General features: G+C 35.2%; 1 protein-coding gene across 3 annotated transcripts in view; it reads left to right on the top strand.

The window, feature by feature from the left end:
• REPS1 (RALBP1 associated Eps domain containing 1) overlaps positions 1–24,693 on the top strand; it is a 48,875-nt gene that overhangs the window by 13,202 nt on the left and 10,980 nt on the right. Inside the window, exons 4-12 of one of the 3 annotated variants that reach the window (XM_014306656.2) lie at positions 5,846–5,973; positions 6,452–6,614; positions 6,922–6,985; positions 7,793–7,947; positions 12,475–12,596; positions 17,723–17,803; positions 20,733–20,820; positions 21,611–21,712; positions 23,898–23,970. In XM_014306656.2, coding sequence (XP_014162131.1) covers positions 5,846–5,973; positions 6,452–6,614; positions 6,922–6,985; positions 7,793–7,947; positions 12,475–12,596; positions 17,723–17,803; positions 20,733–20,820; positions 21,611–21,712; positions 23,898–23,970 — 976 coding nt within the window. The remainder of the gene's footprint in view (positions 1–5,845; positions 5,974–6,451; positions 6,615–6,921; positions 6,986–7,792; positions 7,948–12,474; positions 12,597–17,722; positions 17,804–20,732; positions 20,821–21,610; positions 21,713–23,897; positions 23,971–24,693) is intronic. The other 2 variants (XM_005420090.2, XM_005420089.3) reach the window with 2 other exon arrangements.

Below are 24,693 nucleotides of genomic sequence, written 5' to 3'. Positions count from 1 at the left end.
GCAGATTGAAGTGTCTGTGTTGATAGCAGCACTGTAGAATCTGTGGTCTTGCATATGGCAGATCCATTTATTAGTGTCCCATGGGAATTGCTAAGGGTTTGGAGGGAGGGAAAGAGTGCTTAAGTTTTCCAGTGGAAGGTTTTTAAAAACAAAACTGATAATCCTGTTGAAATTGTGCAGAAGCTGTCAGTATACCTGAAAATGTGGGGACCTCAAGGGAAAGCAGCAGATAATATACTGTTTGCTTCAATTATATTTCTGATAGATTAGCTGAATTGCCGAACAATTAATTTTATTTCTTTAAAGTTTATGTAAACTGAAGCATCTGCATTTCCAATCTGTCAAGGTAGAACCACTTATTTCAGTGAAGATTTATCCTTTAATGTTCTTCTTTTAACATGAAGACCATCCCTGTTATTGTATCACTGTATTCAAATTTTAAAATTTTTCCCCTTAATATGTCTTATTTTAAAAAGTTCTGTTTTCCTTTCTGATACCTGGTAGTCTTAATAAATTTGGGAGCAACAGTAATTCAGGTTTTGATTTTGATGGTACTGCTAAATAATGTTGCATTTTGTAGGTTGTAGTTTGAAATTCAACTGTGATTGCTTGGTTTATTTCAGTTACAATATTCCAAAATTGGTCTGTCGTCTTTCAGTTATTGTCATTCTGTAATTCTAAGTATCCATGGAGAAACAGGGATTCTATTAGAATTGGTTGGATAAGAAAATAAAACTTCAGAAGTGAAGTGGGTTGTATGCAGATGTTTATGCCGATGTCCTGGATGTTGTTTGCTAGTAAGTCCCAGTCAATTTACAATTAAAAAAAAAAAATTAGTCTGCTCATTGCTTATACCTTCCAAGGGTTCAGTCCAAGCACCGTCAGCACTCAATTTCTCAATGTTTTTTTCCTCCTGTAGTTCAGCTGACTTTTGTTTCCCTAAAGCTGAAATACAAGTGTGTCTGATTTCTAACTTGTGAAGTTTTTCTAATTTAAAAAGTCACAGACTCCAGGACAGTATGCAAACTCTTCCTTGTGCTGAAGAGTTCAATATTGTTATCTTTAAAATAAAGTTGCAATACCATGTTAATATTTCAGTTTGGTAATGGTTTCCCTGTGATCTTTAATGGGTAATTTTTTCAGAATTGTCTGAGCATATTTCTGAACTAGCTCAGTATTCCCTGATTTTATATTCCATACTGGAACACATTCATAGTTTATTTAAAATAATTCAAAAATGCTATTATAGAAGGATTGTGTCTTCTGGCAATGCTAAAGTTAAAATGGTTTTTCATATATTACTTTAACAAAAATTTTCAGTGTAATTTACTGTGGATGATCCTTTTGCGCTGCAGATGATTAATTATTGCTATGAATTTCAGCTGTTGTAGGCAGTTCAGCTTTTTCCCCCTCCTCTTGATCCTACATTTTAAGGACAGTGTTTATAGAAAAATTACATTCTCATGACATTTAGATAGAACCAGATAGACTGCTAGTTAGTTTTCTTAGGATCATTACTACAAGCTCATCTTGATTCCAGTACAAGATATTTTTGAGAAACCAGGTGAAGTGTTATTGTTTCAGTAGGGCTGTGCCAGTTAATTTGTGATCCAAGCAAAGTGAGAACCCAGGTCTCTCTGCTTGTATTTTACTTTATTCTCAAACATTATTTCACATTGTGAGGTTGTCAACTGTAATACTGGAATCTCAATTGTGAAGATCTTTCTGGTGGGTCAGATAATAAACATCATGTTGCTTAAACCAGAAGGGCAAAAAGCAAATCTTAATTTTTTTGTTGAAGAAAGATCTATTTAAACAGGAAGATTCTGACTTATGCATAGTAAACGTTCCATTGTATCCTCATATTCCCACTATGAACAAAGTTAAACAGTGTTTTCTATATTGAGTTGGGCTGTAGAATAATTATTAGATAATAAATCTATTGTTGGTTTTAAAAATCTTACACATTATCTTGCATTAGAAATCTTAACTCATGGCTGTAGTTATCAGTTTCTTGGAAGAAAACCTGTTCTCATCTCAACAGAGCAAAAGAATTTGGATTTTACAATTTTTTGTCACTGTGTTGTCCTGTCACTGTAATTCAGTTAGGATAGTGTTAATGCTTTGTATGTATATTACTTGTTTCTGAGGCACTGTCGCACTAGCTCAGTGTGCTTACAAATATGAAATCAGAGGCCAAGGCTTGTTACCATCTCTCTTCAAGAATTTTTGTAAAGAGAGCCCCAAAAGATGCATTTTTTTACATTAGTATTAGGAATTGAAATTCAGTGACAGACATCTATTACCTGTGTAGAATATTTATAGTTAGCTCAGGTCTCATCCTGCAATGTCAGAGTCAAGTCTGTTAAAACCTGAGTCTCTCAAGTGTTTCAGGTGCCTTTGATTTAGCAGTTTAAGATAAGATCATGATGTTGACAAACTTGGGAGAAAGAGCCCTTCCCTACTTTAAATGATAGTTGAGTGGCATGTCAGAATGAGAAAATATTTTTTTATTACCTTGTTGTCTGTTGGGACTGGAAGCAAAGCAGAATATTTATGTTGGTAGTATCTAAATAATGATCTAAATAATAATCTAAAACAAGTTAAAAAAAATCTGAGATCTTCTGTCCTAGGATATGTGTTAGCTTTCTTTGGCATGACATCAGAGTTTTGTGTTGATATCTGAATATCCATGGGAAATTGCAGCCCTAAGTCATACTTCTTTCTTTTCTCTTTGGGAGGGATTTTGTAGCCATTTGTGAACACTTCAGGGACAGAAGTGGAACATGTCTACAAGTGGAAAAAAGTTTAATATTGATAATGAACTTGAATGCTAATATGTCTACTGTGCTAACAGTTCCCTTGCATATTCAGAGCCCTAAGATATTTACTGAGCTTGCAGGGGACTGAACAGTCCTTTGTGCCCTAGTTAATGCTTCAGTAACTGATGATAATTGGCCTTGTTGCAAGCTTTAGAATACTCTTACCTGGGCATAAGAGCTCTCCAGCATTTTATCTTATTGTCAGAATTGTATTCAGCTTCTGGTTTTGTTTCACCACAGATTGATGATAAGGAAAGCAATTCTTAGTTTACAGAGACAGTTGAAAATTTAGTTTTAGTAAACCAATATTTGTTCAGTTATTGAAAAGTGCATGTTAACTAGGTAGAATATTTCTTACATTTCCATTTATATCTCAAAGTAAAGGGGGTAGATTTATTCCACAGGAAATTAGATAATTTTCCATAAGTTAGCAATGTGTTGGCAAGACATTCAAGCTAGAGGAAGAGAGCAGCTACAGGAATTTGCTAGGTCTTCATACTAAACATAGAGCATTAGACTTCACCAGCTTGTTCAAATCTGATAATTGGTCTTGGGCCTATTCTTCATTTAAAATGGTGTTGCAGGTGTTTCCACTGATGAAGATTCACGGAGACCCCTGAAGGTTTTCTTCATTGGGTTACAAATCATGAAATAAAAAGAGATCAATGGCTTTGAGTCTTCTCTGTGACTCAGTTTTCTTCCAATTTCTCTTCCACGTTTCTGTTTCCAATTTGGTTTGTTCAAATTGAGTTATTGGCTGGTGGCAGTCCATGAATATGTGTGTAGATGCAAGTCTCCATGGTTATTGATAATCTTTCTCCCGTGTTCTCCAGCCATCCCATCCTCTGTCCTAAGACATTGTGCAGGAGAGTAAATAACAAGAAGAGTAATGCAAGAATGTTCTTGCTGGTATTATTTGAATGGGAGAGAAAGGAAGCAGTTCTTGCAATACCTGTAAAATACTCTGAAGGTATCACAGTTTGCTGCTGCTAGCATTTCCATTGCTGTCAAAGTACTGCTCTGGAACAGATACTTTGCTAAGTGAGATATGAATTGAATTGTACCAGGGTCAGTTCTTGAGAGAAGTGAAGGAGGAATAAACATATAAAAGGTTAATGGTAATAATGTCAGTGTCTGAGAGGTAGGGAAGGGGAAAGTCAGTGTACCAAAAATAAAATATCAAAAGGAGGGTCTTGTCTGCCTCTGACTGTCTGTTAGTCCTGAAAGAGACAAGGTGGAAAGAGACTGGGCTTTTCTCTTGACTTTCATCTAGTGTTTGAGAGTTAGGTGAACTACTGAAGAAGAACCTCAGAGCAAATAAAGCATTGACAGATGCCTTACCTTTATTCTCAGCACTTTTGGATAAAGTCACTAGAAGCTCCAGGCCACATCAGGAGCTTCCAAAAGTGGAGGATGAATTTCAGACAAAATGAGAGGTTAATAGTGCTTTTTCATCACATTAAAGCTAGCTTAGAAAAAAAAAATCCTCCACAAAAAAATTAATTTTATTAAATTCTCCTCATGCAAATGCTACTTCCTACTCAATGGAATGCAAAATTAAATGTGTTCTGCACAATTATGACTACTGTATGTAGGAAAAGAGCAAAGATAAACTGGTTCTAACCATTTTTCTTATTACTTTTCATTTATGGAATGAAAGAGTAATTGCATGTTGCCAGGTATTAGATAACAGTATTGTATACTGACAATTATACTGTCACTTAAGATGTTAGTCCTCAACGTGCCTCACAGATTCTCAGATTTCCTTCATTCTGTTTACTGCAGTGTAGTGTCATAAAGGCTTCAAGAACCTGAAAAGGTTGATGTTTGTCAGGTTTATAAATTGATTACCTCTATATGAATGCACTTGTCATAGCAGGTTTTTTTAGCCAGCATCATGACAAGAAATTCTTGGTGTTTATTGCTTGAAATTAAATTTTACTAGCAGGATTCAATTTATGACATCACTGTCCTGTTTCTTCTTGTATGGAGGGTTTACAGAAACTCACAAGAAGCTGACCTGTCTTTTAAAAGGAAGTCTGTTTCTGCATACAAGGCAAAAATTCTTATCTAAGTATGACTTTATTTGGCATATTTCAAGAGAAGGCGTTTAGTTGTGCAAGAAGAGTAGATTCATGTTGTTTAGATTTAAGGCATTCAGCATTTCTTCCAGGAATCGAGGAGTAGAATGGGGTCCTGGGATTCTTCTAGACTTGTTCTAAGTGGTTTTTCTCTCTCATCTGAGTTCCTTAAATTTTTAATTTTAAAGAATTTTAACAGTTTTGTATGTAGAGCAGTGGATGGCCTTACCTTTCTGTAGTTGCTTCATCATTATTTTAATATTAAGATATTGAACATTGACAGTTCTTCAGAAGTAGATTATAGCAGGGCATTGGGTGAATTCCGACTGTTGTGTTCCAGATAGTTAATAGATAGCAGATATCAGCAATTCTGTATGGATGCTTTGTATTATTCTTGGCCTGATTTTAAGCAACTGAGTTAAATTAGTGTAGAAGTGATGTAGAGGAAAAGGATTGTCTGTGCCAAAACCCCTGATTCTTAAAAGGAATTACCAAGACTTTGTTCTTTGAATGGTGAACTAAAATGTAAAAAAAAAAAAAGTTTAATATTGATAATGAAGTCAAATGCTAATATAGTAGGCCACTTTTAAATAGTATTTGTCCATACAAGTGTTGCTTATTTCAATTAAATAAAAATGTGGAGTGTTTATTAACTTATTCAAAACCCATTACATGGATAAAATCCAATTTACATTTTACATGTGTTGCAATAAGCTCATTCCTCAGTTGTGTCTTTTTAGTGCAGATTGAAGCTCACATAATGTAAAAATCTACAGAAGTGAGATGTCAGGAGGTGAACTTTGTCACCTTGGTGCACTTTGGTTTTCATTTTTCTCATCATTCTATAGTATATCTCCCCGACAGGAGATATTTCCATATCCACAGTTCTTTCTCAGTTTTCAAGGTTGTCTTTTGAAAAGGAAATGTTTCTTCTTATTTCAGGCTCATCTACTTCTAGTGATCCCATATGGTCTGGCCATTCACCACCACCCCATCAAGAAAATTGGGTCAGTTTTGCCGATACCCCACCAACCAGTGCTCTTTTAGCCATGCATCCTGCTTCTGTCCAGGTGTGACACTTTATTGGTATTTGATTTGCCTCATTCAGATTGATGTTGCAATCCTTGGGTTCTTTTTTCCTTCATAATTTTCATTGCAGCTGTTTATTGTGTATCTGTGCTGTAGTCAATTCAGTGCTATTTGCCCAACAGATACTTGTTTTGTTGATTTGTCTTAATTTGGAATGATTAAATGAAAGCTACTAATTTTTAAAATGTCAACAATTAAGACTTATAAACATTTGTATTTAGCTTTTTATGCATATGAGCCATACTTTTTTTTTCTGCTTACATACCTGCGGTCATTCCATATTGTATCAGTGTGCAAAAATACCCTGCCATTATCCTGGAGATGCCATCTGCCGATGGTTTCCTGCAGTTTTTAAACTACTGTGAGTTTTAACTATGCTTTATATTTTGAAGGCAAGAAGTTGAGAATTCATAGAAGCATTTTAGGTAGATAATACTGAGGAAAAATATTTCATTTCAGGACCAGACAACAGTACGAACTGTAGCATCAGCTACAACAGCAAATGAAATTCGTAGGCAATCAAGTAGTTATGATGATCCCTGGAAAATAACTGATGAACAAAGGCAGTATTATGTTAATCAGTTTAAAACCATTCAACCTGATCTAAATGGATTTATACCAGGTAAGTTCCTCTTTCCAAAATATAATTGTGGGTGCATCAGTTCTGTTACAAAGACTTTGTTTTATACTTAGGCTTGCATACTATTTTGAAGGAAGTTCTGCATTTTGCTGATAATATTTTACTATAGTTCAGTGTAAGTCAAGAAAGACTAGAATCTAATTTGCCTTTTTCCCTCATTTAACCCTAGTAATTAGTGCCATTTTTCCCAGAACCTTTGCTAAACAACTCATCACCTTTACAGTAGGTCTCAGTCTTCTAATGATTTCACTTGCCTTAAGTATTAAAGATGATTGTTGCAATTTTTTAGGATCTGCAGCTAAAGAATTTTTCACTAAGTCAAAACTACCTATTCTTGAACTTTCTCATATTTGGTAAGTGTGATTATTTAAAATAATAATAATAATTAATTCATGATAAATGTTTAGAAAGATGACAGCTGATAGACATGTAATAATTACTTACTAGAAACTGTTAAGTAAAATTACACTAGTATGTTCAGTCCTGCTCATATTTATGCCAGTATTACTTTAGCGGGTTTTAATGGCCTGGGCTGGTACTATCAACAAGGCACTTTGAGAAAATTTCAAACTCTTCAGAGCTAGAAGCAATTTATTTGAGGTTTTTATTGTTAAAAATGTATTTAAATTTAAATAATTATTTCCTTATCTATATTTATTTATTCATTTATGTGTAAGTAAATTTAAATGAAATGTACACATACACATTTTTAAATAAATTTGTGGTACATGGTGACAAATTCAGCTTTGAGTTTATGCAAATCTTCTGTTTCATTGTATTCTGGAATTTGTACTGCCTCATTGCATGCTGTCCTTAAATGGCTTACCTTGGCAGGTGCTTTCTTTCAGTGTAATGATTTCTATTTCCCATTTAATGACATTGCCTCAGCACTATACTTTGCCAAAAATCTGAGGCCGATAATACTGTGTACTGCTGTCTTAAATGGGTTAAATACCAGGAGAGATAAAAGTGACTTTAAATTATCTGTAAGCTGTTATTAATTAAGACTTATCATCTTGAGGAGTAAAGCTAATATGAAGTGTTCAGTAGGACAAAGGGAACAATAAACTTTGCTCATCCAAGTAGCAAAATTGGAAGCTTGTGTTTTGGAAATAAAATAACCTTTAGCAATTTTATTTACACTAAATTTTCCTTCTTAGGGAACTGTCAGATTTTGATAAAGATGGTGCACTGACATTGGACGAGTTCTGTGCTGCATTTCATCTGGTAGTTGCTAGGAAGAATGGCTATGATTTGCCAGAAAAGTTACCTGAAAGTTTAATGCCCAAGCTGATTGATTTGGAAGACTCAACAGGTAAGATATGGGTTCAACACAAATGTCAGCATTTTAAAATTATGGTCTAATTGTTACAGCAGATACTTGTTTGTATGAAAGAAAGCACTTGTCAATATGAATTAAAGCATTGTACAATTTTTAGAAGTCTTATTGCTCAAAGTTAATTTGAGCATGTACATATTTCTGTGGAGGGCAGTTATTTAGGAGCAGTACACATACACTATTACATTTGGAAATACTGACTGTGTCCTTTAAAGGTTAAGGAAAACAAAATTGTGACAGTATGGATTTTATTCAAGACCAGCTATTGTATTTCAATTTCTCAAGCTAGCTATACTTTAGACTCACTTTCAATTGAGTATGATTTCTATTCATCCTCATTTAGGAAAATATGGTATGAGTTTTGAAGTATCAAAGGTACTTTAAAATATTCCCAGATTCAATGCTAAGGGCAGTATAGGTGTTTCAAAATGCAGGATCAGTACCACAGACCCTTTTTTTTGAAATTCACCTCCTGACTTGAAAACAGATTTATCCTTTATTGTGTTGGCACTTAGTTGTTCTCTGCACTGCCTTTTACTTTTTGGTACTCCCAGAAAAACCACTGAATGTATGAGTTCTGCTTGTTAATATGTGCCAAAAACTTAGTCCTATAACTGAAAAACAAACTACTGTTCCATGTTAAAGTGGTGCTTAAAAACAGGATGTCTGTGGCCATCTTATTTTTTTATATTTTAAAATAGAGAAAGGAAACTGAGTATTTTAAAGCTGCTTTAGATTACTTCTTAACAAGCAGTCTTTGCTTGGAAAGTCAGGTTATATTCTGAGTGCACAAGTACTATGATTTGCTAGAATTTTATTTATTTTCACTAAATTCTTCAATGGGACTCTTTGTACTGTGTTTGTAGGCTGTCTGAGACTTTAATCTCAAAATTATGGATGAGCTCTTAAACTAGATACTGTGTTTCTTATTATCTCTGCTTTAATAATGAACCTATTTTCTGTGGGAGTAGGTTGGCTCTTTAAAGAGCTGCTGCTGAAGTGTTTTCAGTATGAGTAAGCATTTTGCTATGATGAAGACATTTGTGAGAAATAGCTGCAGTTAATTGGGCTAAAACCTAGCAAATGTCAAAAACCATTCCATTCTCTCCATTTTTGTGTTAAAGTGGTGATCAAGCAAAAAATCTTGGTAGGAAGTGAAATAACATCTATTTGTATAAACTGTTGTTACAAAAAAACCAAAACCAAGAAAACAGTAAAAAAATCCCCAAAATTCCACATCCAATAGCTGTATTTGTCTTGATCTGTTATTGGTATTAAATTTCAGCTAAAGTTGTCTGGAAACTTTATACATCAAACACTAAACCAAAAATATTATGTGTATGTTTATTGTTCTTATTTTACAGGCAACTTGCTTTTAGAAGTTTTTCCCTTTGGTATTAAAGGGAAGTTACCCTGTTCTAGTGAATGTTAAACGTTTACCTTGCTATGTAAGCCATGCTTAAAAATAGGAAAATCTGATACTTTATTCTGCAGCTATTAAAAGGTACATTGAAAAGTTAAAGTTCTTGCAAACTTGTGGATTTTTATAAAGTTATTAGCTTTTATTTAAATATTTATTTATTTGGATCAACAGCATTGGAAATAGCTGATCTTATCTAGCATGTAACATGATCTATTGCCAAAACTTCTATGTTGAATACAATACTTCAGATGAAGTTATTGATGTGGCTGTAGTTTTATGTTTAGCTACAACAGCATACATTTACTAATTTAAAAGTTAGTGATAGGTTTGTCTACTGGACATGATGAATTACAGGATTCATCTTAAGGACTGTAAATCAGCGTAGAAAGATGAAGCAGTTAAATTTTGGTAATAATTTTTATTTTCAGTTCCTGTAAAACTTGTATTTCATTAAAGCTTTCTTCCAAAATTGTCTTAGAAATAGAAACTAAAGTGTGACACCAGAGTGTCTTTTTGAGTGCACTTTTTGCGTGGGATAAAACTTCATCGACCATTTCTTTCTTTGAGAATCTTCTGCTGACATGCCTCAGTATGAATAATGTACAGTCAAACTGTTGAAGAAGATGAATTGCTTGAATGTCTTTTAAACCAATGTGCAAGATGGCAAACTTTATTTCAGAAGTGTTGACAGTGCCATTATTAATCCTGTTCTTTTGTTAGAAAGGTTCCCATTAATCTTCTGCACTTATCCTCTGCACTTAAACAGTGTTGTTATTTTCCATTTTGACTTCCGAACTAGTGGCCAGCAGGAGGAGGAGTAGCAGAGGGCTCCTTGCACCCTCTGGGCTGTGTTCAGACAGCAAAGGAGGAAGTCTCGTGAGCTCCTCTGACAGCATCTCCCTCATCAGCCCTGTGAATCCTGTGTGTGACCAGCTGCAGGTGTTCCAAACCTGTTTGAGATATGATCTTGCTTTACGTCTGGTTTCATAACTAGAGATATATTTCTCTCACATGGCACAGACTTATTGTATAATTAAGCATTTACATAATTGGTCACTTTTCTAGTACAGCAGTACATCTCTACAGAATTGTAATTCCTTCAAACTCAATTTTATCTCCGTTAGTAAAAGCTACCAATCTTTACAAAGGCTGAAAAGCAAGTTTTACTTTTCTATGAATTTTTGTTTGGGTTGCTGCAACAATGCCATTTCTTTGTAGGAAAAACAATCTGCCATGCCTTATGTCTTACACATTTACTTTAACCCTTAAAATTTTCCATAGCATGTCGTAGGTGTGTTTCATGTAGGTGTTTGCAGAACTCTTTGAATTACAGGTAGCTGTGTAGTCTATCCATAATAATTTTCAGCCTTATCTTTTGACTTTGTGTTTAACACTGGAAGTTAGTTCAGTTATGTAGAATACCATCAGTAAAACAAGAATTTTGATGTTTTTAACTTAATAGAATTTTTTTATTCTTATTACACTTCAGAGCAATTAACATGTGATATCTATTTCCAAAATATTGCCACTGGTGTATTTGGGACTTAGTATATTGTTTGCAATGACCACAGCATGTCAGCTTGACTGCTTGGTGACATTGACACCTCAATGTAGCCCATTTTTATTGCTTTACCTAGAGGAGAACAATTCAGGATGCTAGATGCTGGGCATAATTTGAGAAACATTTTGGAAACATTATGGAAACAGCCTCATGTCTGGCTACTTAAAGGAAGTTCACATGACCTTTGAAACTCTTAAGAGTTGGTTTCTGTGTGTGTTTTTTTTCATGGTAGTAGCACTTTGGTTGCATCTGATCTCCAGGTAGCACAATTAATTTCATTTTGGTCTTCAGGTTTTTGCCGTCCCTGGCAGCTCTCTGGAGGCAATAATGGGTTGTTACTTTTCAGAGGTACAGGTGGTCACCACCTGTGTTTTCAGTTCAGTTTGACATTGGATTTGTTATTAGCTTATTCTTAATGAAAATTAGCAGGCAGAATATTGACTTGTCTTAGCAGAAAAGAAGGCTTCAGAGTTCAGCTCTTCAGGAACTTGGAACTAGTAAATTTTATAAATTTCAAAAAAGTTTTGTTAAAACATACTCTTGTGGCAGTCATCTTCAGTCACATACCCATGCAGTAGTCCTTTTTAATGGTATTTTAATTAAACCTTTTTTGTTTTGTTTTTGTTTAGTATTTTGTCTTGTTTGGAGTTTTAGTTCTGTGGACTGCTGACATCATGCTAATATGTCTCGCTACTTATCAGTCACTTTTTCAACTGTTCCTGTTGCTTATATAACTCTGTACAGTTGTAATCTGAACTTTCAGGGTTTTTTTAAGGGTCTTAATGCCTGGCTTTATCTTGCATTTTGATGTCTAGAATAGGAGACATTGTAAGCAAGATTTTACTGTGTTAGACAGAATGTTTGATGTGCTATTCAGATTTACTTCAAAAGAAAACTGAATGGTGCCAAAGGACAGTTGCAATGTGACAGCTACTAGACGTACTCAATTTGCAAAATGTGAATGGAAACACCAGTTTTAGTAAGGAGGTTTGGAACTAATATTATTTGGAGACTAATCTAAGGGGGAATGGTTTTCTTAATCTGTTGTCATATCTTTTTGTGTTTTCATTGAGATACTGGTTTTGCTCTGACCTTTCATACAAGGTAAGTTTTTTGTTCTGTAAGATGAAATGCTCAGCGCAGGATATGATGTAATGAGCGCTAGTGCAAAGTTATTTTCTTATGCTGTAAGAAAAACTTTAATTTTATATATAATGAAAACCTGAAAAAGCTACTTAAAGGCTAAGTACTGGGAGGATAGGATGGTACAGAGTAATCTTCAAAGTCTGATTTTCAGAAACATCCTTAAAATAAGAGTAGTACCTGATAAACAGTTTTTAACAGTATTTAACTTTATGAGAGGTCTTGGGTTGTTTGGGTTTTGTCTGCTGCTAAGTATTTGCTTGAAAAAGATTAAAATAAAGGTACTTTTCACTTTCCATGAGATGTGAGCAACTCTTCTAAAAATAAACTGAATGGAATTTATGACTTTTGTTCATAGTGATTCCTGTCGTTTCAGAAGTTGGGGAACAGACTGGTGAGGTAGGTTACTCTGGCTCTCCAGCAGAAGCACCTCCAAGCAAGTCTCCATCAATGCCATCCCTAAACCAGACCTGGCCAGAATTGAATCAGAGCAGTGAGGTCAGCGCTTTTATCTAAGAGTTATTTCACTGCCAGTCAATAAGTAAATTGTGTATATGTCCATAATTTGTCATAAGTGAATTGCTGATCACAAATCGTGAAACACTTAGGAGGACAATAGACATAAGAAGGTTCTGTGTTAAATTGAAAAAAAAAGTTTTCATTCTGGTTTTTCTGTCTCATTGTGAGATACTATTTGAAATGTTATTAATGGTAATTAAGCTTTATATTAATCACAAAATTTATCTCATAACGTGTTTTGGAAAAGTAGAATTAATTCCTAATTTTTTCATTTAGGGCATGTTTTTGGTTACCTCTGAAGAACATTTTTTAGCAGACACTTTAGCTAAACTACAGAATAAGTTTCTGACAGATTTGGACATTGAGACTTATTTCTGGAGGTGATTTTAGCTTGAAATATCACCACTAACATAGAGAAGTCGTGACCCTGTTTCAGAAGCAGAGACTCAGAGTAGAATCTGAAGCCAGCCATTGGCTAAATTTATTTAAATCTTAAATTTTTACTGTTATGTACTTCTGCTTCATCATACTTGAGCATATATATTTGCTATATAAGCAGTCTTCTGCAGTAGAGCTGTATTTTGTCAAAATTTGAAAGTGAAGTTAGCAAGCAGTATTTTTTTATTATTTTTTCCTGACAAATGTCCTTTGCTTAAAAGGCCTGTAAAGGATTGATTCCAAGATTTTTCTTGTTACTCTGTTTTAACATTTTTGCCTCTGACTTATAATAAACCAGTGTTTTAAGAGCTACTTCTGATCCCCAAATGAGTTTCTGACGAGCCGTATACAAAGATGATGTAGGCTTACTTTTCATTATGAGAGGGGAAAAAAGAATGAAATTATTTTGGGAAAACTATTTTTGATAATCTGGGACTCAATAAGAATTGAAAACTTGTTTTAACGTGTAAGATAGTTCTGTCAGTAGCTGAGTATTGCCTTCTATTAAAAGAGCTTTTTGTGGTTCTTTTTCTTTCTTCATTAGACTTCAAGTGAATAGAAAATTGATACTAAAAGATTTAGACAAACCAATGGAAAATCAGCATGAAGCAGAAAGTAAGCACATTTTTAGGATTAAAGTTAGGAGCAGAGAAAACTTCCTTCATTTCTCAGCAGGGAAGGACTTTATAAAGTCTTCTGTTCCTTGTAAAGGCAAGTGCTAGCCTCATAGTCACATCCTTACCAAATTAAAATGTTGGAAATAATTTCGTGATTCTTAGTTGTTCTATTTGACAGAGTGACTCAGACTGCTGGTAGGAAGCTATGTTTTAAGAGGGAGGTGGAGCAGGTTCATTCAGTTTTTGCTAAAAAGCTGTAAATGTCTGCATCTGTATTAAAATTTGCCCAGACACATTCCCTTGTGTTTTCAATGAAGATTTAATAAGCTAATCATTTCGTACGTGCATCATAATTGAACAGATTCCTTCAGTGTCTAATGCAACTCAAACCCATTGAATAGGGTAATTCCACTAGTGGAACAAAGTGAATTACAATTTTGTCAGCCAGAATCTTGACTTATGAAACTGACTATCCATTCACATAAGGTGGCATTTTCTTTTTGAAAGTCTACTATAGCTTAAGAGGTTTGGAAAAGTTCTTACAGTAGCTATACTACTGGATACTAACTATACTAAAATAAGAGTTGAACTAAATGTTTAGTTTTTTGTTCTAACCCAAAGGAATTTCTGATTTTTCAGATGTGTTGCTGTGCATGTTTCTTTCTTCTCGGCATTTTCTTTTCAGCATGAATCAGGTCACAGTCCTCAAGGTTTTAATTCCATGAAAAAATTTTTGGTATTGCTGCAGGCCTCAGTCTAACTGTTTCCTCTTTCAACCTCTTATAAGTGTCATCAACAAATGAATTGCTTGTAAAAGCTCTGCATCTTCGTATTATCTGTCATTCCAGGCAGTCTCATCCTGTTAGTCTCAAAGCTGTTGGTTATTCTGTTCTTTCTAGCTCATAGTTGATTTATAGAATCCAGTTGCCAGGCCCAGTTACTGGAGGCTCCCAGGTACAAACCAAGGCATCAGTTTAAAACTTCAGAATAAAGAGCAACATGAAAATCTGTCTAACTTTGGATATACTACATGCTTCGCATTCTCATCTCTTCACTCATCACTTCTTTCTCACTTCAGATGTCTTTTCCATCCAAGTCTCAAGGCTGAGCACTTAGTTTTCGAAGCTTAAAATAATAGAAGAACCTACTACAAATTTTTTTGTTGAAAACTGTCAAGTGTCATGCAGCTGTCATACTAGCTTTAACACAGATAGGGAGATTTGCTTTTAAGTTCACAATTGTTACACCTTGTTTCATATATCTTGGTGTTCTATTCATAATGGTTCAGGTTGCTGTGAGTTTTACTTTCTAGTAATTAACCTTTTGAAAGTAATTTAAAAGCATTTTTGCAATTCGACAGGACAAATTCTTCAGCTTTAGCTAGCGTGAGTTTTACCCTGTCAATGCTTTAAATTTTGCAGAGTTTGAGATGCAGTCCAGTAGATTCTCAATATATTTAGCTTTCTGTTAACTGGGGAATTAGCAGTAGCTGGTTTCTGGTAGTATTTCAGGATGGAGCACAACAGCATATTTCCTAGAGCAGGTGTTGGTGTTTATCTGTCTGTGTCTAGCTAGGAAGCCCAAGGACAAGTAATAAAGGTACCTGTAGTTTGGCTTCAGAGCAGGATGGTAAGAGAGATTAAGCATCCATCTGTAACAAATAATATTTTGCCATTTGTCTTAACTGTAACGTAAGTGCTGTGTGCCCTATGGAATTTTTGGAACATTTAACAATATTTCTGTAATCAAATGGTCTGTTTGCCAGTCTCACTAGTAACTGGGAAGCCACTGGCCAAATCAAGTTTAAAAGGGTAGTGGTAGACCTAAGATAAATATTAATATGTTTCATGAAAATGAGCAGCTGTGCAAATGCAAGAGGCCAAATCAGGAGAAAGGCTGGCAGAACTTGGCAGTTAAATTTCTGGCTTAGTAAAAACTGGCTCACTCACAGGTTTGTAGAGCTCCAAACTATTTGCAATGCTGCCTCTTCATGAAGGGATGGAGTGACACAGAGATGAACTGTTTAGTGCAGGAAGTGTTAAACAGGGACAGAGCAGCTGGGAATCCTTACTAAAAAGGTTTTGGTAGGTTCTGTCCACGAAGAGGGTAGTTTTGTGTTAAAAACAAATACAAACAAACAAAACCCTCAAAGCAACAGAAAACTGCAACAAAAAAACAACCAGAAAAAATACCCACCCCCATATGTATAGAATTCCATAATGTTTGCCCTCATTTAAAGTTTGAAATGAGGAGATAAAGCTCTTTCTCTACAAGAAGTTTTACCACACATGACAGCAATTACAAATTTAGTTAATATTTTTCTGAATTTCATTTCATGTGATTCCAAACAGTTATTTAGGAATTTCCTTAAGTTATTTCTGAAATAACTGTTTTAGAATTGGTTCACGTACAGGCTGTTCACTGAATATAGTTTGGTGTAGAGGAGAACACGAGATTAGGTGGACTAACACCATATAGTTTGTCCTGTGTCTTCTGTGTAGCAGTCCCTATGGACATAAGCAAGGGTCCTTGGAGGATTTGAATGAGGGAATGAGACAGCATTTTTACTTCCTGACTTCCTGACCCCCACCCTAGAGCATATCCCTGTAACCCTATAGGTTAGGGCTTTAACCCTTTGCCATTGGTTCAAACTCAATCCTTGTAAATCCTATAAAAGGGGCATACTTTAGCCCACTCCTCAGAACGAACCCTGACCAGGACCTCTTCGCATCAATAAAGACATCTCGCGGAACCTCTGGTCGCCTCTTCTCCTCTCTCTCATCCACTGGTGCCTCCGGCCCTGGGCTGACCACCGCTAGCAAGCAGGCTGAAATGCAGAGCTGAATCTCACTAAAGAGCTGATAACCACCCACGCTTGCTAGCAGGCAGCCCTGCGGCCAGGCTTGAGCCACTCCGGGACATCGGGCGTTTTGCTCCCCTGGGAGTAAGGCCCCTGATGTTAACGAAGGCAACACGGAGGCTTTATTAATATTCTGGGATCATTTAGATTGATTTACCTATAGAGATGGGACAAGAATATGACACAGAGAATACTCTGAATTGGAAAGGACTCACAAGGGTCATAGAGCCCAATACCCAAGTTGTTTCCACAACTATAACAAACATAATTTTTATTGAATTTTCTGAGCACTAAAAATTTTGTAGTTTTAATTTTTGAAACTTGTATTTGTAGTATTTGAAACTTGCTTAATATTTACTTGTTATTTTACCAAAATATAATAGGTTTAGCATTCTTGTTGTGATTTTTTTAATCTGGTTTCCAGATCACAGACTAATTTTATATACTTCGATGATTTGTTGATCCAGTTGTGGCTATAACTTGACTCAGTTTGCATGAGGATTCTTGACAGCCATATATTGATACAGCATGCCCATTTCTTATAAAATTGTTCAGAGATTGACTTATTTGCTTTTAGCAATCAGCAGTATATTTGGATTTAATTCTTTGCCTTGTCAGTGATTTAGACTTGTGGAAATACTCTTTTATGGCGTAGAATCACTTCTCGGGGGTTGCACTGGCAAGCTAAGGTGGTGTGATTGGAGTACTCTGCTCAGCGTTCATTTGTATGGGATTTTGTAAGAAAATCAGCATTTACTAAATAGATGTGAAACTTAATAGCTACAAAGCTGAGGAACCTTTCTGTGGATTTTATAACTACAGATGCACACAACGTGTCTTTGATTTTTATCTCTAAATTATATGAACGGCTTAACCAATTCTTTTACTTGTATGATGTTCATTAGTAAGCATGAACTCTGAAGGTACTTCTGGGTTGCCTGTGCACCTGTATCTTCATTATAAAATGTGAATATAAAGATTAATATTGACAGATAACAAACTTGGTTCCACAAGAATCTCAGAAATAGAAGTACTTAATATATCTACTACTGTGCTTCTCAAGTGAAGTACTCTCCTGTGTAAATATGTTTCTTTCCAGTGCAACCTCTGAACTACTATGCTAAATCTCCTCAGTGATCTTTTACTCTCATCTTCCTCATCATGCTGACTTCTCTCCTCTGTCTGTTCAGCAGTGGGAGACATTTAGCGAACGCTCTTCAAGCTCACAAACTCTGACCCAATTTGATTCTAACATTGCACCAGCTGATCCTGTAAGTCAATCACTTAGCTTGCTTGTTTGAAATTAATTTTATTAACACTGAATTTCCATTCATTGTATTTACTTGTTATGCATGATTCCATGGACTGCTTTTTGGGGAATGGTGGCAAATAACTTGGTTGCTTATTTTCAGAAGATCAAATTTCTAGTACTGCTCATGTTTAATCCTTGATTGCAAAGAATGCTTTTTCCTGTTGATTTTGACCTAATACCACACTTCTGTCATAATCTGTCATACACAAAGAATTTAAACATAATGTTTTTTTGAAAAAATGTGGAAGTTGGTGCAAGGGCCACTCCCTGTGATAAACAAGTTCTGTTGTAGATTTTGTCTTCAGTGTTGTTTTGGGGTTTTTTTGGGTTGCAGAGCCTGATTTACACAAAACAGCGCCAATTTCTGTGAAAAAAAAGCTACTGAGCTTTAATGGGTGTGGTATTTCATATTCCAAATGTTTTTACCAAGTTACTTATTAATAAGGCTTTTAGTATCTTTTCAGCTAAACCTGTGGTGTTCTAAGGCTTTACTTAGTGAGGAGTGCTCTGAAGGATTATGTAGTTAAATATCTTGCCAAGTTTGGGAGCCAGAAATACACTACAGTATTTCAAGTTCTGCTGGTTTTAAGCTTTACACCATGTGACATTAAAGCAGTTCTGAAATGCATTAGAAATACAGTATTTAGCTGCTGCTTTCATCCTGGTTTTTTTACAGGCTTAATTAGCACCAAGTGTCCATTTTAATTTAATTAATTACAGTGTTGGTGTCCATTTGATTGTGTAGCAATATAATAGGTGCACATAATACACATTTAACTGTTTTTGGTATTAAACCTGTCACTTCTGAAAAGATAGAATACATAAATATGCATAGATTTTTCAATACATCAGCACTCCAGTCTCAAAGTTAACACTGATGTTCATGTAGAAATAGCATTTCTAGATGCTGAAAGCTAGAATTTAAAGTGCACTGGTCCCCATGCTCAGAATTAACCTCTAATAAACATTCAAAACAAGTGAAAATGTCCTACTTAAAGCAAAAAACAGCCCTCTTTCATCTGAGATGGTTTTTGTTTTAAATACCCTGCATTTTTGTTTTAATGAGGTAAACATGATGTTAATTAGTTCATAGTTGTTACTTGCTGTGTATAATTGCTTGACTATCACTGTCTTGTTTCTGCAATAAGACAGTAATTTATTTTCACAAATAATTAGCAGATGACAGAAACCTGAGCTTTGAATTTTTTCATATGTTGATAATCTAAAAAGTAGAGCAGTGATGGTATATGAAATACTCTTATATAGAGTACATGTTTTTGTGTATGTATATAGAGAAATTCACTGGGAATGCAAAATTTTTTTATGGCTGATCACATTCTTCAGTTCTCTTCATGAAATGCTTATACTTTAGAAAAGAATGGTGAGCATCTTTGATACTTGCTAGGGTAACAGACTTTGAGGTTAGAGTATAAAAATAAGAACGAATGATGACAAATTTTCAGTTAGCTAAAGGCAGACGTTTTGTTTTCAGCAGTTTTAGTAGTGATGCATAGGAATGATTTATGGAACAACTGGTTCCCCAGACAGCTTTCTTGAGCAGTTGTTAATAACTATCTAGAGAGTAAATTCACAAACCAGGTCTTTTTTAGTTGGAAAAGTAACTGCTTTGGAGGTAAAACATAAGTGAAAAGAGTAAAACAGTGCATCTATTCCTTAGTATGGGAGCACAGTATGCCTTTTGTAAGTCAAAGTGGGTAACATGTTGTTTTATGTAAAATAAGGTTAATAATGTAAATTAATGCATTATATAAAATCCATTTAACTGTTTGAGACATGACTCCTGTACAGCTGCACATTAGAGTGCAGCAGAGGTCTGAAGCAGCCACAGTAAAAGTGATCTTTGCATGATAATCTCATTACACAGGGAAGAAAAAGCAGTATATTTTAAAGTGGTAACTATTCCTAAAAGCTTCCTGCAACAAAACTGCTTGAGCTGTGACTAGAAAGTGGTTTTGCTTGCAACAAGGGTAGTGAATGTAATTGAAATAGTTTCAGAAAATACCAGTGTAGGTGTATCACACCTAGTGAAATTGATCTACTTGAGTAGTCAGAACAGATTAAATTTCTGATACAATGGTAGTTTTGAAACTTCTTGTTATTTCTAGGATAAATATAATATAATCTGGAGGTGTTGTTCTGCTGTCATTGGCCCACCTATTCATGTATTCTGAATATGGATGACAGTAAAAAACATCACACAGCCCTGGCCCTATTTTTAGGCTGCTTCTGAGTTTTGAGGTTATTTTTTTAAGCTGTCTGCAGTCAGTGTTCAAACTAAATGGAAAGGATTGTCTGTAAAGTACTTTAAACAGAGCCCCTTGTCTGAATGACTAATGCCTAAGTGTAGGGCCAGTGCCTGTCTAGAGTTATATTCTATAGAGTTTATTATACTGACATTTAGAAGATTTTTCCTATTTTAAAGACTCCAGAAAATGTCTGAAATTACTACAAAGTACCTATTTCATTGAGCATTACTCATACTATTTAGGGAGGCCATTATTATCTGAGGCATTATAAGTAAAGCTGAGGAGTCAGGGTTTAAATTGTTTTGGGCTTTTGTTTTTTTTAAGAAGTGCTCAAAGTACCAGATGTCTGATATGCTAGAAATGATGGAAAAGCTGGTAAAATTCAGCTCCTACTTGCAGTTATCTATAGAAACATATTCTAGTGCCACTTTAAGTAGCTAAGGTAACATTACAGAGATTACAGCTTAGAGAGCCCTGGTTTTCTGGGTATATTTAATTCCCTGGAACTGTGCAAATAAACTAAATCTGTGAAATTTTGTTCAGAATTAACATTGCACATGTTGTCAGAGACTCTTAAGAGTGATTTAAGCTAGGTTAACATAACTGTGATCTCTTCCACAGGACACTGCAATTGTGCACCCAGTTCCTATAAGAATGACTCCAAGCAAAATCCACATGCAGGAAATGGAGCTTAAAAGAACTGGAAGTGGTAGGACATTTTTTCTTGCTAATTTGGGAAGTTTCATACAGTTAGAGTTGGTCTTACTTCCTTGAATGTACTTACTTTTCTCTTTACCAAGGATGAATAAATCTGGAGTTGTAACAAGCATCATTACTGAGTTAAGAGCTGCTGTTCAGATGAGTGCAGAGCTTGAATTGGCCATTTGCTACAGTGAGGATTTTGCCATCTCTAGCAGAATGTTTCTTGGAGAGTAGTTCAGCATCATTATAAAGATTGGATTTGGACCTGCAGGTGAATGTTTCCTTGTTAGATACTGAAGGAAACTGGAGATGGAGATCATAACCTGCATTCATAAAGCTTGTTCATCTGTGGTCAGAAATACTGCATTTATTATTTTGAAACTTGAAAGCATTTGGGAATATTGGCAAGCCGTTTTTTACTCTGGTCAATAATAAGCAAGGTGATTTGATAAATTTTCTTAAAGGAATAGAGTGGGTTCTTAGTTTTCAGTTGTGTTCCAGTATTTCCTAAAGTCATGGAACTCATGCAGAGTCTTCAGCATAGGAGAATTAATAGTATTGACAGCACAGTTCTTTTAACATTTCTTTGGCCTTGTAAACAGCTGAAAATTTACAGCTCTTAATGCTGAGAAATCGTGTTTTACTTTGTAATAGTGTTATTTCTGAGTTAAAATACACCAGCTTTAGTCTTGAGTGCAGCACTTTAGATAAGGGCAGAAAACCACTGTAAAGCTTTGGCACCAGAAATAAAGGCTAGTCTCGATAAGTTCATTTATCTAGATTTTTTTTCCCTCTAGATCATGCTAACCCTACTAGTCCACTACTTGTGAAACCATCAGATCTCCCAGAAGAAAATAAAATTAGTTCATCTGTAAAATTTACATCTGGAAATACAGTTAGTAAGTATCAAAGTGCTTTCCAGTCTCGTTTCTTACATTACACAAAATGTAGATCTGATATATCCCTCAGTGAATGAAAGCTGGCTGGATAGTAGCAGCTCTAAAATGAGATAAACTTATCCTAAGAACAGAAACATTTCTGATATAAAGTATGTATTAGAAGTAGTAATTAAGAAAGTTCTACTGATGTCACTGGAGTTGTGTTCCTACCTTGTGTGCTCAAGAAAATTCTTTTTTGTCAGCTCTTTTGCATCTTGCTGTTTTCTCTTTTAATCCTAGAATGAAAAATTCAATGTAGATAAAGTGGAATTCTCTAAGTAGCATTTGATTTGGAATTCTCTAAGTAACATTTGATTGTTCTTCCTCAGAACCATGTAACATGTTTTCTAAAGAGTGAAAATGTGTTCACCACAATTTCCAGGCAATTCTCATCTGGTTAAGCTACCAAGCAAATCCTGCAGACTTCTATGTTCCATTTTAAATGCAGCTTTTCATCTGTTTATTTCATTCTAATAGCCTTTTCAATTTCCAGTATCTTCTGTCCCCAAAGCATGTTGCATTATGTTGATTTGATTAGTCCACTTGTCTAATATTGAGAGGGGTCCAAGATTATATGTTGCCTGAATTAATTTCTGGAGTCTTTCTGAGATTCTTTTTTTTTTGTTTTCTTCAAGTCAGGAACTTTTCTTCAGTAAAAATAAAGTTTCAATAAGTCATTATTTTAAATCCTTTGCATTATTAAGACCCAGAAGTATTTTGACTGGTTTGTAATACAGGAGGAATTCAGAAAATACCATCTTGCGATATGTTTTGCTTTTCTCGTGAGCTCTGTTTTAATGGCACTCTTCGTTCTGATCATGTCTGAGTTTTACTTTCCAAGCAGAGTTCTGTTTTTACTAAGAAGTTTTCTAATTCAAAAGAACAAGCAAACATCATCTTTTAATGTGGAACTAGTGCTGTGTGCAGGATCCAAGTTCAAGAGCCTTTTGGTGCTCCCTTTTCCTTTTCTGAGTGCAGCCTAATCTTTTAATCTTTAATAGAGTGTTTTTCCCTGAGAGGAAGAACATGGTGAAATAAAACAAACCACGTTGTAGTGTAAAATATATGCACTATGTAGTACCTGCAATGTTAAGGAGAAAAAGTATAAAAAAATGTAACAGGTAAGAATGTGCCTTGCTGATCAGGAAAGTCATCTCTGCAGGATTCTCATTTCTGAGGCCTGGTTGATGTGTCTTACCACTTTTGGAAACTTCAGTGTCCTAGGAGGTTAAAATAATCCTTTGAGAGAGGGTAATTCAGAAGAATCTTGATGTTTTTGAGTAGAGTTTTCCTCTTCACTGGCAACAAATTAACTGAGTCCCTTTGCTCTAGTGACTTCCACCTTGAACTTTGGTTTACCTGGTGCTCTAGAATAATCCCTTGTGATAAATTATCCTGAGGTCAATTTTTCTATCTACATTCATTCCATATAAATCTTGTGATTTTTGTGAGGCTTCTCATTTCTGGGGAAAGGAGCCTCATGCTTTGCAGAGCTTCTAAGGGTAAGGGTGTCCTTGAAAATCTGTCTATGATGCTTTAATAGCATCTTTCATTTCTGTAGATTTCCTTAATCAAAAGCTGAAAGTTTTAGAAAAGGTTTAGTCCAAAATAAGGTTGACCACCAGACTTGGCGGTACAAAAGTTAGAGTAGTAGCAAAGCAACTGCGTTAATCTGTGTTCTGTACATACCCTTTCCTTTTTCTGTTTTCTAAGATTTCTGAGTCCTTCAGCACTTCTAAAATCAGGCATGTTCTACACCTTGCTTTTTTTTTCCTTGGATGTTCCTTACTTTTGTTCACTAGATTGTTGAAGTGATGGAATGTCAAGTGTTTAAAAATTACTGTTTGTAAAACTTAGGTTTTGTATTTTAAATACAACATTACTGTCATTGTTTATTCTCAGTACATGACACTAGTAACCAGCAACTGTGTTGGGTGAGTGGAGCTGGTTTGTATTGTGTCCTTCAATTATTCAGGTTCGAGGATTTTGAATCCTGACCAGATGATACCTTACAGGGAAGCAATACAAGGACATACACCTTTTTTGTAACAAAAGAAATTGGATATTTGAAATTACTGGTTACTTCTGTCTGTTAGGGTATGCTAATGATGCAAAGCAAATATGAAATTGTGCTTTCTTTTCCCAGCAGATGGTTACAGCAGTTCGGACTCTTACACTTCAGATCCGGAGCAAATCGGAAATGCTGTAACACGGCAACGGTCAGTAGAGTAGCACCTGAAAAAAAAACAAACAAAACAAACAAGTAAAAGGTGTTTAAAGAAGCCTGTTCTCAGCTCCTGGTTATTTGACAACTAGGTTATAAAATGGTGGCAAAAGAGATTCCTAACTTTACCACTCAGGAATCTGGAAACAGTCTGTTTTCTAATGCATTACAATATATGTTGCTTTCATTAGTGTGTAAAGTGAAAATTAAAAAAGGACAGTTTTCTAAAAATTTGAGATTGGCCAGTCAAGTGCTCCATGTGAAGCTCCACATTCAGTCAGAATCTTAATACTTTCCCCTTAAACACAAAGGAATGTAAGCACATGAGACCATGCTGTTGCTTGAAACCGATTTTTTGTATTTTTAAAAATACCCATTTAGGCATTATTGGAGAAGAACCTTATGACACTGTAGCCTAAAAGAAGAATTAAGCACACTTTAGGAATACTATGGCAGTAACTCCATCTCTTCTAATAATGGACTTAAAAAGGGCAGTCAAATGCCCAATGTAAACTAAGGGTTTGGAGAAAGCTATGCAAGCACAAAACCAACAACTGCATCATTTCACATGAGAGAATATGCTGTACTAGCTGGTGCTAGTTGTTCCCACTAAATCTGCCTGAATAGGATTAAAACCAGCTACACCACTAACTATCTTACAGTCAGTTTCAGAGGTAAGTTTCAAAACAAAAATAATTAGGGTGACTTCAATAGCAAA

Source organism: Geospiza fortis, unplaced genomic scaffold, assembly GCF_000277835.1.
Source record: "Geospiza fortis unplaced genomic scaffold, GeoFor_1.0 scaffold162, whole genome shotgun sequence".
Lineage (NCBI taxonomy): Eukaryota > Metazoa > Chordata > Aves > Passeriformes > Thraupidae > Geospiza > Geospiza fortis.
This window is presented reverse-complemented; position numbering and strand designations above follow the sequence as displayed.